This window comes from Haliotis rubra, unplaced genomic scaffold, assembly GCF_003918875.1.
Source record: "Haliotis rubra isolate DU_JTF1 unplaced genomic scaffold, ASM391887v1 Scf1498, whole genome shotgun sequence".
In the NCBI taxonomy this organism is placed as follows: Eukaryota; Metazoa; Mollusca; class Gastropoda; order Lepetellida; family Haliotidae; genus Haliotis; species Haliotis rubra.
Window position 1 is genome coordinate 16908 of NW_025765445.1, and position 15218 is coordinate 32125.

Consider the following 15218-nt stretch of genomic DNA (forward strand, 5'->3'; position numbering starts at 1 on the left):
CTGTAAACAGATATCCACATCAATGTTATAACATGTTGAAAGAACTGGATGACAGAGGTAAAAGGAACTGGGTTTCAGATATCCGTCTCGTATTCACACGTATGGTTATACCAAAATGTTGGAGATGAAAAATGTGTTCTTGTATGTGTTCAAGCAAAGATTAGTTGATATTTATGTCCAAAATTGGCAAGGAAATGTACAAGCTTCACATTTTTTTAGATATTATAGTCTGGTAAAATTAGGTTTTACATTGAAGCGTATATTACATACCTGTTTCATGATAAGACGTTACTGAAGGTATTTTGTAAATTCCGAATTTCTCTACATAATTTGAATGTAAATGCAACCAGACGAAATAAGGATGCTGAAAGACAGCACACTTTATGTAACAATTGTAACAGCGGACAAGTCCAGGATGTATTTCATATTTTACATCCCAAATGATCAATGTATTTAATTCACAAAATAGACATACCGTTAAAGCAATAGCAACATTTCTGAAAAGTGTATTCTCCAACAATGTTTGAAACAGTGTTTAAATATTGCTTTTCTATTTTCTTACGACGTGACAACAAAAGTGTTGTAACAACAATTGTAACATGGGCCAGTTGGCCAATATAACTGAATAAAATATGTCTGTCTGTCTGTTAAATGATTTCATACACGGACGGGACTGTTTGACTTCAGCTGGTCATGTGAATAGGGGCGTTGTGAACTACATCTGGAAGTGCAATAGTTAGGGGAGGGTAATTATTTTCAGTGCAGACCCGTGAAGATCCGGGTTCGAATTGGTTCAGCCGGGTTCAGCAAGTCATGCTTGTCGTTAGAGGCGACTATCGGATTCAGGTGGCCTGGCTCGCTGACTTTGTTGACACATGTCATTGCATCCCCCCTTACGTAGATTGATTATATACAGACCGCAGCCACATAGCTGGGATATTGCTGAGTGCATACAAAATCCATGAAACCCCTCCTGTAATAAATGACCAGCCCCTAACGTGGATCCTGTAGTAATGTATATCTATCTTTCAGTTTGATATACGTGTGCCAGATAATAAGGGGTATTTAGCACGACCGTATTGGACCTTTGACGGTGTAAAAACATCGTTATCACATCACGTTACTCAACACCCCTCACCACAGTTGTGTGGAGCTACTGCACTGATCCAGGAGGAGCGATTCCCTCTCTGCCATCACTGAAACGTGAGTATCCAAGTTGTCAGCAACCAACTTTGACATTCTGCTCAACACAGCACTTTTACAACAAAGGGGGGAGTTCTATTTTCCAATCGTGACTTTCCCCTTCATACGGAGCAATATAGCATCAGCTTCTACGGCTGGTGTCGAGGTTTCCTAAATGACCGAGGTACATTGCAGTGGTACGTTTTAAAGATTCGTGGAAAGAAACACAAATGTATTTGGCTTACCAGTAACCTTTTCAATCAAGGTTTTATAAATCAAGGCCTGGTTCCAGACAATTTAAAGTGGACACGTAAAGATTCCTAAACTACCTATGTAACTGGGTGGGGCGTATGATTCTATTATGTCAGGAGTATTGTCCTGTGAGGGAGTTACCAGTGGGTTTTCTCTGTCCGGGCCACACCTGTCTACATGATGTACAATGGCACCAAATGCTATGACCGTTACACGGGGTTTTCTCTGTCCGGGCCACGCCTGTCTACATGATGTACAATGGCACCAAATGCTATGACCGTTACACGGGGTTTTCTTTGTCCGGGCCACACCTGTCTACATGATGTACAATGACACCAAATGCTATGACCTTTACACGGGGTTTTCTCTGTCCGGGCCACACCTGTCTACATGATGTACAATGATACCAAATGCTATGACCGTTACACGGGGTTTTCTTTGTCCGGGCCACACCTGTCTACATGATGTACAATGACACCAAATGCTATGACCGTTACACGGGGTTTTCTCTGTCCGGGCCACACCTGTCAACATGATGTACAATGACACCAAATGCTATGACCGTTACACGGGGTTTTCTCTGTCCGGGCCACGCCTGTCTACATGATGTACAATGACACCAAATGCTATGACCGTTACACGGGGTTTTCTCTGTCCGGGCCACGCCTGTCAACATGATGTACAATGACACCAAATGCTATGACCGTTACACGGGGTTTTCTCTGTCCGGGCCACACCTGTCTACATGATGTACAATGACACCAAATGCTATGACCGTTACACGGGGTTTTCTTTGTCCGGGCCACACCTGTCAACATGATGTACAATGACACCAAATGCTATGACCGTTACACGGGGTGTTCTCTGTCCGGGCCACGCCTGTCTACATGATGTACAATGACACCAAATGCTATGACCGTTACACGGGGTTTTCTCTGTCCGGGGTAATGTCCGGGCCACGCCTGTCAACATGATGTACAATGACACCAAATGCTATGACCGTTACACGGGGTTTTCTCTGTCCGGGGTAATGTCCGGGCCACGCCTGTCAACATGATGTACAATGATACCAAATGCTATGACCGTTACACGGGGTTTTCTTTGTCCGGGCCACACCTGTCAACATGATGTACAATGACACCAAATGCTATGACCGTTACACGGGGTGTTCTCTGTCCGGGCCACGCCTGTCTACATGATGTACAATGACACCAAATGCTATGACCGTTACACGGGGTTTTCTTTGTCCGGGCCACACCTGTCTACATGATGTACAATGACACCAAATGCTATGACCGTTACACGGGGTTTTCTCTGTCCGGGCCACGCCTGTCTACATGATGTACAATGACACCAAATGCTATGACCGTTACACGGGGTTTTCTTTGTCCGGGCCACACCTGTCTACATGATGTACAATGACACCAAATGCTATGACCGTTACACGAGGTTTTCTTTGTCCGGGCCACGCCTGTCTACATGATGTACAATGACACCAAATGCTATGACCGTTACACGGGGTTTTCTCTGTCCGGGCCACACCTGTCAACATGATGTACAATGACACCAAATGCTATGACCGTTACACGGGGTTTTCTTTATTCTTTATTTACCACTTTAGACAGACAGAAAGACAGACAGACACAAGCAGACGGACAGACACACACAGGTAGACAGACAGACAGATATATGGGTCGAGAGACATCATCATTGTAGATGACACCGTTTACATAGCATTTCACCAGATGAACCCAAATGGAGATGGTGATTTACGTGTATGGCGTAACAGTGGAGGACCAGTGGTGCTGGTGCTGGTGCTGGTGATGGTGCTGGTGTTGGTGCTGGTGTTGGCGTTGGTTGTGGTGTTGATGTTGGTGCTGGTGCTGGTGCTGGTGCTGGTGCTGGTGCTGGTGCTGGTGCTGGTGCTGGTGCTGGTGCTGGTGCTGGTGCTGGTGCTGGTGTTACTGTTGGTGCTGGTGTAACTGACTGATGTGGCGGTTTTGGTGCCCCAAAGGTATCTGGTGTTGGTGGGAAACATCAGATTGTGGTTAAAGCTCAGACTTTGCACTGAGCCAGTGTGTATTTAACGCTAGTCGGCCATGTGAACTTGAAAACGACAAATATAGAATATATTTTAAAGCAAGAAGGAAACACTTCTGCTAACGAGACAAACACTTGAAGTCCCTTCAACAGAAATGACAAATAGCCCGTATGAAATCAATCTCTGTCCAAGTAAAGACAAAATATTTGCACACTCACAAGCAGGATCTCGGTAACATATGAATGCTTCTTATTACTCATGAAGGGATCATCCACTCCATAACAGTACCTTTAGCATAAAGCGTTAAATGATTTCATACGCGGACGGGACTGTTTGACTTCAGCTGGTCATGTGAATAGGGGCGTTGTGAACTACATCTGGAAGTGCAATAGTTAGGGGAGGGTAATTATTTTCAGTGCAGACCCGTGAAGATCCGGGTTCGAATTGGTCTTCAGCAAGTCATGCTTGTCGTTAGAGGCGACTATCGGATTCAGGTGGCCTGGCTCGCTGACTTTGTTGACACATGTCATCGCATCCCCCTTGCGTAGATCAATTATATAGAGACCGCCGCCACATAGCTGGGATATTGCTGAGTGTATACAAAATCCGTGAAACCCCTCCTGTAATAAATGACCAGCCCCTAACGTGGATCCTGTAGTAATGTATATCTATCTTTCAGTTTGATATACGTGTGCCAGATAATAAGGGGTATTTAGCACGATCGCATTGGACCTTTGACGGTGTAAAAACATCGTTATCACATCACGTTACTCAACACCATCACAGTTGTGTGGAGCTACTGCACTGATCCAGGAGGAGCGATTCCTCTCTGCCATCACCGAGTTGTCAGCAACCAACTTTGACATTCTGCTCAACACAGCACTTTTACAACAAAGGGGGAGTTCTATTTTCCAATCGTGACTTTCCCCTTCATACGGAGCAATATAGCATCAGCTTCTACGGCTGGTGTCGAGGTTTCCTAAATGACCGAGGTACATTGCAGTGGTACGTTTTAAAGATTCGTGGAAAGAAACACAAATGTATTTTGCTTACAAGTAACCTTTTCAATCAAGGTTTTATAAATCAAGGCCTGGTTCCAGACCATTTATGGTGGACACGTAAAGATTCCTAAACTGCCTACCTAACTGGGTGGGGCGTATGATTCTATTATGTCAGGAGTATTGTCCTGTGAGGGAGTTACCAGTGGGTTTTCTCTGTCCGGGCCACGCCTGTCAACCTGATGTACAATGGCACCAAATGCTATGACCGTTACACGGGGTTTTCTCTGTCGGGGCCACGCCTGTCTACATGATGTACAATGGCACCAAATGCTATGACCGTTACACGGGGTTTTATCTGTCCGGGGTAATGTCCGGGCCACGCCTGTCAACATGATGTACAATGATGCCAAATGCTATGACCGTTACACGGGGTTTTCTCTGTCCGGGGTAATTTCCGTGGCCGTAAACACCTGTCAACATGATGTACAATGACACCAATGTCTATGACCGTTACACGGGGTTTTCTCTGTCCGGGCCACACCTGTCTACATGATGTACAATGACACCAAATGCTATGACCGTTACACGGGGTTTCTCTTTGTCCGGGCCACGCCTGTCTACATGATGTACAATGACACCAAATGCTATGACCGTTACACGGGGTTTTCTTTGTCCGGGCCACACCTGTCTACATGATGTACAATGACACCAAATGCTATGACCGTTACACGGGGTTTTCTCTGTCCGGGCCACACCTGTCAACATGATGTACAATGACACCAAATGCTATGACCGTTACACGGGTTTTCTTTATTCTTTATTTACCACTTTAGACAGACAGAAAGACAGACAGACACAAGCAGACGGACAGACACACACAGGCAGACAGACAGACAGATATATGGGTCGAGAGACATCATCATTGGAGATGACACCGTTTACATAGCGTTTCACCAGATGAACCCAAATGGAGATGGTGATTTACGTGTATGGCGTAACAGTGGAGGACCCTATCACGATGACTGTTCTACAGACGGGCAACTGCGGTGTTTTAAGCATGGACTGGGGTCACAGGGACAACATTCTGAGTCATCACGTCGGCCTACTCTTCCGTCAGCATCAAGATTAGACTAATGCTTAGTCTCTGAATATAAATAATTTTGATAGTAATAAACAAGCCCATTTAAATTGAAAAGGAGCCCAAGGGAGACCAGAGATTCAGAACCTGAGGAAATGTAGACTTGCTTTATTTAGGGCTTTAGCACTGCAGAGAGGGCTTGGCAGTGGGGAAAATAATGGGGTTCAGGGACTGTGAGACAGACTACATCAAGATAGGCACACGTTTCAGCAGGATAAAGCGCTTTTAGCAATATTCCAGCAATATCACGGCGGGGGACACCAGAAATGGGCTTCACACATTGTACCCATGTGGGGAATCGAACCCGGGTCTTCAGCGTGTCGAGCGGACGCGTTAACCATAAGGCTACCCCACCGCCCCAAATGAATCCCTGAGGGAACGCTGTAGGCATATACCCCGGGCTGTTTAAATGGGATAACTGTCTCTTCAAATACAGGGGTGGGTCCACAACACTTTATTCCTGATTCGTTTTGAAAACTACATGCTATTATAGCAATGGCTAGGCGTCATTTGGGAGGCGATCGTCAGCCAAAGTGCCCACGATACTTGCGTTGCTTCACAGGGTGGCCACCCAGGTTATTGACTTTAGACCCGCCGGGTCCTTCACTGACTTTAACCTGAATGTGGGTATTTGCATATGTATTTTGTTCTGTTGTGTATAGACTACATTCATATCTTCTCTCAATCACATCAGATGTATTATGAACATTTTCCACGAGTGTTCAATTTGTTCTTTCATCTGATAATGTTTAAATGATAAACATTCATTTATAAACCCAATATGTGGTAGCAGGGGACACAGAATGGGGCCCTTATTAGAGGTGATCAGACTACCTTTTGCGTAGATGTGAGTGATAAGTTTAGTTTTACAACGCTTTTAGCAATATTTCCAGCAATATCACGGCGGGAGACACCAAAAATGGATTTCACACATTGTAAACATGTGGGAAATCGAACCCGTTCTTCATCGTGACGAGCGAACACTTTAACCACTAGGCTACTCCACCGCCCCTGCGTAGATGTATGCGAGGCGGCGGTGACGTATTGATTACCCCAGATGACTGAAAACTGCCCGCGGGATGTTGTTCCAAACGTCAACAAAACCCTGCCCTAACTGAGCTAAAGTTACCGTCTGTCTCTGGTCCTGTTGTTAGCGTACACCCAACTAATCCTAGGTATTGTCTACGTAGGAGAGGGTCTGAAGAAAAGGCCGGTCAGTAATGCTATGCTTCCTCTAAAAGTTTGTTTCAACGCGTATATCGCCTGGATAATATCTTATCCCTGCATTTGAACATCATCTCGAACGGTGCCCCGTTAACGTTCGACTTTCTAATAGCCATCATCAATGACGAATTGCGTCCTGCAGTCGACAGAACACAAAACTGTTCCACTTCCAAACCAAACCGATAGGAGTTAGTAACGAAGGCATCGATAAAACGTCAACATGAAGGCGTGTTTGACCTTGCACGACCCTCAAATCTGTCCCGCTGACACATGGAATCATCTGAGAGCAGTATACCGTCTGAGATTTATCTTCTGAGCCTCAGATGTTTTGTACACCAAGCTCGGTACGCCTGGTGGTGACGTGGAAGAAACACTGGGCGTGTCGATAGACGTCTTGGCCAAATGATGTGCTCCTTCAGCCAGTGTACAGGTTCTGTCTGTACTTGGATTCAAGCCAACAATTGATCGTGGTGTTCATGTGGCTGTATGGTATCGATTCCGTAGATACTCCACCCCAAAAAAAGTTTTCTTGTTCACGTGACGCCATACGTGGACAATCGGGAAGGTCCCGAGTGTTTTTCTGTTGTAGATAACGTCTCGGAAGAGATGACATCATTTTTCGACGGACATTAATTGTCTGGTAACTTCGTTCTAGTCATTCCTGTCTACAACATACCCGGCGGCAAACAGTATTTACGGTAAAAGGAAAACCTGCTTATGAGCAACCGTTGTTTATTCAAACAACACGTGTGATTATCAGTGTCATGGCTGTCGTAGAATCAGTACCACCGAGCCAAAGTTGTACACACATCAAACACGGCCACACTCCCTATAGTTATCTGTTTCCCTTGCTCCTGAGTCTAGAGGAACTTAACTGTGATTTTCCGTGTTTCAGTAGGTTTTCACACCATGTCCTCCACCATCTTTGTCCTGCTCCTCGCGGGTCTGGCGATGTCTGTCATGGCGGACTACACCGGGAAGGTGCTGCTCATCTCCATGGACGGCTTCCGATACGACTATCTTGACATGGTGGACACCCCCAACTTTGACGACTTCGCCAGACAAGGCGTGAAGCTACCCTACATGAACAACAGCTTCACGACGTTGACATTTCCAAACCATTACACCATAGTGACAGGTGAGTTAAGATAAAGTTAAAGCAAGTTAAAAAGGTCCATGGCAGATGCTATCAGAAACGTGCGAATTTTCGCCAAAATACATTTACTTTAGGTCAGGAAATATCAGTACAATGTTTTCCCTGGGCCATATACTTAACTCCATTTGATTTTCTGGTCCGCTCATTAGAAATCGTCAAAGACAAATTTCATTGAGGTTAAATTATATACTAAGCGGCAAAAGAAACGTCAGTTTGGAATTTTCCTTCGCAGAAACGGATACCTGTAAACTCATTTCATGTTTTGATTGTATATTTTTGACAACATCTCCAACTTTACCTTAGCAAAGACATTCCTTCCCAAACTCAGAATGGAACCCAGGAAATGGTCTCAAAAACGCAACCTGATCTCGAGATGGTACGGTGTTCTCCATGTTTTTCATTCAAATCATGCTGCACCTGCTGTTCACAAGGACCAGCCCTATAAAATGCACCCCCAAACCTGGTTGAAACATTCACATTACAACGTCAGCAGGATGCCGCGACTCACGACAGCTCAGAGCAACCAGGCGCTAGGAAGACTTGAAGCTGACCACACTGCACAAGCCGTTGCCAATCACTTCCAGGTCAACGTTTGGACCATTTACAGACTGCAGCAACGTTTCTGGCGCACCAACACCACATATGATCGCCCCCGTACTGGCAGACCAAGGGTGACCACAAGACGACAAGACCGCTATGTTGTGCGACAGCATGTACAGAATCCCTTCATGCAGGCATCCGAAACAGCACGCCAGACAGTGGGAACACACGGAAGACCAATCAGTACTCATACAGTACGCCGACGTCTTAACAACGGGAACCTCCATTGCCGTAGACCTTACCGTGGACCTATCCTCACCCCTCGTGAACGTGAACGTCTACAGTTTGCCCTACAACATCCAAAACTAGCGATACAGGCAATGGAGAACTGTTCTGTTCACAGATGAGAGTCGATATTGTGTATCAACTGCAGATGGCAGAACAAGAATATGGCGACGACGTGGCCAGCGTTACTCAGACCAATGTGTTATGGAAAGAGACTCATGGGGAGGTGCAAGCATCATGGTATGGGGTGGAATAGGCCTTAACAAGAGAGTGGGTCCTGTGGTGTTCCAGAACCTTGGTCCAGGGTGAGGAGGCGGCATCACAGCGGTGCGCTACATCGACCAAGCTCTCAGACCCCACGTCATACCACATTTCGCACGTCACCGGAACAACATTTTCCAGCATCATAATGCCCGGGCCCATACTGCCAGAGCTACACGGGACTTCCTACAGCAGAACGGTGTCAACATTATGCAGTGGCCAGCCCTTAGTCCTGATCTAAACCCAGTTGAACATCTTTGGGATGAAATTCAGAGCAGACTGAATAATGTCATACCAAGGCTGAACACAGCCGATTTATTGCGCCAGGCCTTTCTCAGAGTGTGGTTCCAGGTGCCAATGGCTTCCATCAATCGATTGGTGCACTCCATGCATAGACGCTGTGCTGCAGTTCTTGCCACTCGTGGTGGTCACACTAGATACTGAAGTCAAGGGTCTGAATGGACTGCAAACGTTCACGTTATGTCTTGAAATTGATGTGTCAAGTACACAAGTGTACACAAAAAATGGTTTTGATCCGCTTATTATGTCCATTTCTGTAATGATTTGATAAGAGTGCCTATCTAATTTTGAATTCGTACTGACGTTGTTGTTTTTTGGCTGCTGAGTATATGAATGCATGATTTAAGACATGTCTGATAATTTCAATATTTCATCTAACCCTTAAAATTTCAGCAGGCAAAATCAGATCGCGTGTATGTATTGAAAGTCTACGTCTTCAAATGTCATCACAAGCTAGTTTTTAGTGCTGTCGTCTTTCAATCAGTTCTGAAAAATGTACCTGTGAAGGTCCGGGTCAGAATATTGGCCTTCAGTAAATCGTGCTTGTCGTAAGAGGCGACTAACGGGATCAGGTGGGATCAGGAATATTGCTGAGTGCGGCGTATAACTAAACTCACTCACTCACTCGGAAAACTGTTCTGCACGCACAACCAGTATGATTCTTTTACCCCAGTTTGATTAACTCCTTCGCTGCACGTGAACATAGCTTTGGGGATATTATGTGAAGCACGTGCTTTACATGTGCAATCCAGTATGTATGGGCATGATCGCATGTTAGGACCAAAACTTTTGAAATTGACCTTGGATTCTGGTGGCGCTAAATTACTGTTCACATGTACAGGCCTCCTTAATGTTCGTATGGAATCTTACGCTCAGACAAAACGTACGTTATCTGTTTCCGATGCAGGTCTGTGGGAGGAGAGTCATGGTATTATTGGCAACCACATGTACGACCCCATGTTCAATGCCAGCTTCGGCATGGGCACCACGGAGTCACGGTGGTGGGACGAGGGAGAGCCACTGTGGGTCACGGCCAAGAAGAAGGTATACTAAAAGTTGAGAAATGCAATACATTCCATACTAAACGCCTCCCTCGTTGTCATCTGGCATGAGTACGGCGTTAAACAACAAGCTTTTACATAAGTTTACAGTTGAAACTTCATCGGAAATAGTTTGCGTAAGAGTTGTAGTTGCATGTGTAGGAGGATAGATCGAGGTGAGGCTGGTCTCTCAGGAAATTGGTTCAAACTGTGGCGAGAAGAAGGAACAGAGACACCTTCAAAACTGATATGAAGTTACAAAAGAAAAGGCGGTGAGGGTTCCCAGTGGTGCAAGCTTACGTTCGCCACGCTGAAGGCCCGGGGCCGATTCCTCAGAGGGATACAAATTGGTGAACCAAGTTGATCACTTCGGCTTTAAGTCCTTCATGAAGCTGAAACTGCCAAAATCACTTTGAGATATCCCAGTGGCGAAAGCATTCGCTCGTCACGCCGAAGGCCCGGGTTTAAGTCCTCATGGGGTACAATTTGTGAAGCTAATTTCATTGTCCCTGTCATTGTTCATTGCTGATATTGACATATTGCTCGTCACGCCGAAGGCCCGGGTTCAAGTCATCATGGGGTACAGTTTGTGAAGCTAATTTCATTGACCCTGTCATTGTTCATTGCTGACATATTGACATATTGCTCGTCACGCCGAAGACCCGGGTTCAAGTCCTCATGGGGCACAATTTGTGAAGCTTATTTCATTGCCCCTGTCATTGTTCATTGGTGACATATTGCTCACATACACGTGATATCACACTTACTCAATGTTTGTATGTTCAACTTCCAGGGTCTGAAGACGGGCACCTACTACTGGCCAGGCAGCGAGGTTGAGATCCGAGGTTTTCGCCCTGACATTTGGTTCAAATACAGTGACAAGACACCGTACAAGGAGCGAGTGGATACAGTGATTGACTGGTTCAAGAACAAAGATGTCAGAATGGCCACCCTGTATTACCCGGAACCCGACCATACTGGGCACGGTTATGGTCCAGACTCTCAGCAAGTTAAGGACAAGGTCAAATACATGGATGGTATCCTTGGTTACCTCATGGAAAAGTTGAAGGATAATGACCTTGAAAACACGGTCAACGTCATCGTTACCAGTGACCATGGCATGGTTGATGTTGACAATATCAATAAAGTAAGTTCACGTGTCTTTAAGCATGGCTAACTGAGGGTATCGGGGTGTAGTTTAAGAATGACATATTTCACCAATTTGAGCATTTATTGTGTCACCTACATGTAAGGTTTTCACTTATATATTTCCATGTACAGCCGAACCCCAATGTTTCGAACTCGGTTGAGACGAATTCACGGTTGTGTCGAACTCATTATTTTTACCCTGATGTCTCGAACTAGATGTGTCGAATTCCCGCTTGTGGCGAATTCATTTTAGGGTCCTCAAAAGCCCTAATAGTACAAATTTACTCTTTTGTATCGAACTGTTACAAAAGTAAAAAGCTATGCTCATAAACGTGCTACCAAAAGATCAAAAGTGAGGATTAACGTGTTTTCTTGTTGGCAAAGGCATTGCACCTTGAGATATTCGTAGTATTCATTCCCTGGGTTAAATGTAAGAAGCGTGTCTTGGTGTTACAGTTGGGGGTCGAATCCCAAATCCGCTCTTCTTTGTCAGCACCGTGTCGTTGCGTTTTGGGTTATACCAAATTGGTGAAGGAAGTTGGTCACTTCGGCTTTCATTCATAAACCTGAAACTGATAAGTGATATTACTAAAACTCTTTAAAAAACGTGTATATAATTGTCCAAAATACAGTATACCCTGGATTTAACGCCACCGTTTGTCCAGGAGAAATTATGGCACTACATCCAGGGTGACATTATACCCAGGTAGGACAGTTAGAGGCCCTATGCAATCAGCAAGGTGATTGAGCTGATGTCTCCTGTAATGAGCCTTGAATGACTGGATATTCACAGCGTCTAGGGGCTGCAGGGGACTTGTTGTAGGTCACATGTAGATCGTCACATGTGTATCTAAGACTACTTAAAGCATTAATGAGTCAATTTGTCAATCAAAATTACTAACATAATTTGTGTTTTACTGAGAAAACGATATGTGAAGTGCTTGATTTGTTTATGAATAACCATCTATCTTATCCTTTAGGGTTGGACATTGGAGTAAGAAGGGAAACACTTATAAGAATTTTATCATCAAAAGACGAATCTGTCTAAAATTAGCCCTGTTTTTAACACATTCGCTGTCTTTAAGGAAGAGTCTAATTTCTCCTGTCAACTAACCTAACAATGTTATGATGCTTTCCACTGTTTGCAATGTCAATACCTTGCCTGTCATTACAATACTATGTATACGGGCCAGAGGCCTTATGTACAATAAACCATCTTGATCTTGATCTTGAGTAAGAAGTAGGCATCCAAACTGTCACCAAATGTGCTCGATTCGTTGTTGATCTGTTTCTCAATACATACAAGTTAGAATATTTACTAGGATTAGCTAACTGAAACACGTGAATTCGGCCATTATGAAAGTGCTGTCTTTTTTCAGGTGGTGGACATAACTGACCATGTCAACATGACGCTGATTGACAGTGTGCCGATGTACGGTCCGGTGATGCACATTCTACCGAAAGACGGACAGGATGACAACATCATGGCGGATCTGGAGGGCGTCTCCAACATCACAGCCTATAAGAAGGACGACATTCCTGAGCATTTCCATTACCGGAACAACAGAAGGATCATGCCCATCGTCATCATAGCAGATGAGGGATGGCAGCTGACCACTGTAAGTTTGGGATGACCAGAGTCATGCGCATTATATAAGGGGCCGTAACCGTGATGTGCTGTGGGTGACAATTTGGGGTCAAGGTCATGATAAGTATGTTTAAGAAACATGGTTAGTGCATAGCTCACACAGAGCGCTCTTTCTCTCCCTCTCTCTCCCCTCCCTCTTTCTCTGTGTGTCTCCCTCTCTTTCTGTCTCCCCTCTCTGCCCCCTCTCTCTCCTCTCTCTTCCTCTCTCTCTCTCTCTGCATATAAAGGCAGCACACTACTCAAGAAGAATAACGATTCCCACTGTACACTGGATGTCTTTGCAGAAAAAGGACAAAGTGGCACGCAGCACTTTAAAAGCCACCCATGGCTACGACAACAACCTATAGTTTACCATATCCGTGTTCGTAAGCTCCAACAAACGGTGAATGTGTGAGAACCGAATCTTGTCGGGTCTCCTCCCACATCCTGCCGTGAAGCTCCGACATAACTGATACACTGTCCGAAGCGGCGCTTAACCCTCCTCACTCAGTCATCACAATTTCTTCTCATACATTTTCAGAACAAGACCAAAAAGGCCAAAAGTACTCTAAAAGCCACCCACGGTTACGACAACGCATTGATGTCAATGAAGCCTATATTCCTGGCGAGGGGACCCAACTTCAAAACCAACTTCACATCCGATCCGATCAAGAATGTCGACATCTACCCTCTTGTTTGTAAACTGCTCAAAATAGAGCCAGCGCCGAACAACGGAAGTCTGACCCGTGTCAATGCCTTCATCCAAGATACGCCTCCAGTTTCCGGGTCTCCAATCAATGCACCAGTACTGCTTTTTGAGTGTTTGCTTGTATTCACAGTCGTCGCCAACCATCTATTGCATTAATGAAACGTTCAAAACTGCAGGAGATGCGCATTCTAAAGCGCTGTTCTTATAGTGATCCCTGTTTACCACCGCGATCAAATCCCAGCTAACAATTTCACGTTGTCACAACGTTATGCTTTCGTTGTTGTTCTGTGGACTCCCATTTGCCATGTCACAACGTTATGACGTGACCTTGTGATGCGTCATTTTTACGTCACCAGAAGGTTAGACTTATTTGATGCTAACGTATTTTACGTCGTCTTAACGTTCTATTTATCGTTATTGTTTGAATAGTTTTCCCAGTAGTGAACGGAACATAAGAAACAAAGCAGATATTACTTCAATGCTTATTCGTCAATTTGCATGTTGTTTTGGTCGTATGTTTTCCGAAGCTGAAAAGTGAAGAAAGAATCTCAAAGTGAAAGGTTTCTCAGAAAACTCTATCTTGACACCAAATTGTAAGAAACGTTGTTACAACATTGTGAGGAGCCCAAAGCATAACGTTTCGTCAACGTAAATTTGCAACGTTGCTAAATACGTTGTAACATACCGTTATAAAATTATGTTGTGACAACGTTGTATTATGACGTTACCAATATACAACCTTCCCACAGATTTGCGAAAACTTTGTGTTAGCCTGGATAATCTTACTAATCACACCAACATTATCGCTTCTGAAACTATCAAATAAAACCATGAAAATCCCATTCAGAATTTATATGCAGCAACCCATACTTGTCGTAGGAGGGCACTGACGTGATCGGTGGTGGTCAATCCTGATGAGTGCGACGTTAAACAATTGACAGCAACATAGATACACGAAACTGTTATCAAACCCTATGTCCAAAAGCTCCGAGATTCCGGGAAATGAATGGTGAGAGAGTACATAGTCACGAGAACGTTTTCAATGGACTTATATCTTGTGCCAGACAGTTTCTGTTTTTACAATGTCTAAAGAATGATTCATTTCATACATTCTCAATATTTCACGGTGCACGTAGGTCTACTTAAGGACCTATCAACAGTCACCATGGTTGCAACACATCAGGGATCAAAATGAGAATTGTTTGTAAAGTGACATATTCAAGAAAGCGAAGTTCACGAACATTCACCAACACTTGGTATGTAAACACTTGTGCGTTTGTAATGTAATACTTCCTTTGTAAACGTCGTAAAGA

At 44.6% G+C, this 15218-nt stretch overlaps 1 protein-coding gene across 1 annotated transcript; it reads left to right on the forward strand.

Annotated features, from left to right (window-relative positions):
* The first annotated feature begins 1086 nt into the window (after positions 1-1086).
* Positions 1087-14747, forward strand: LOC124270076 (glycerophosphocholine cholinephosphodiesterase ENPP6-like). Its single transcript, XM_046705097.1, has 7 exons — positions 1087-1203; positions 7734-7976; positions 10288-10424; positions 11214-11567; positions 12949-13188; positions 13502-13561; positions 13684-14747. The coding sequence occupies exons 2-7, from the start codon at positions 7748-7750 to the stop codon at positions 14059-14061; spliced, it is 1398 nt and encodes a 465-aa protein (XP_046561053.1). The 5' UTR covers positions 1087-1203; positions 7734-7747; the 3' UTR covers positions 14062-14747.
* Positions 14748-15218: the final 471 nt, after the last annotated feature.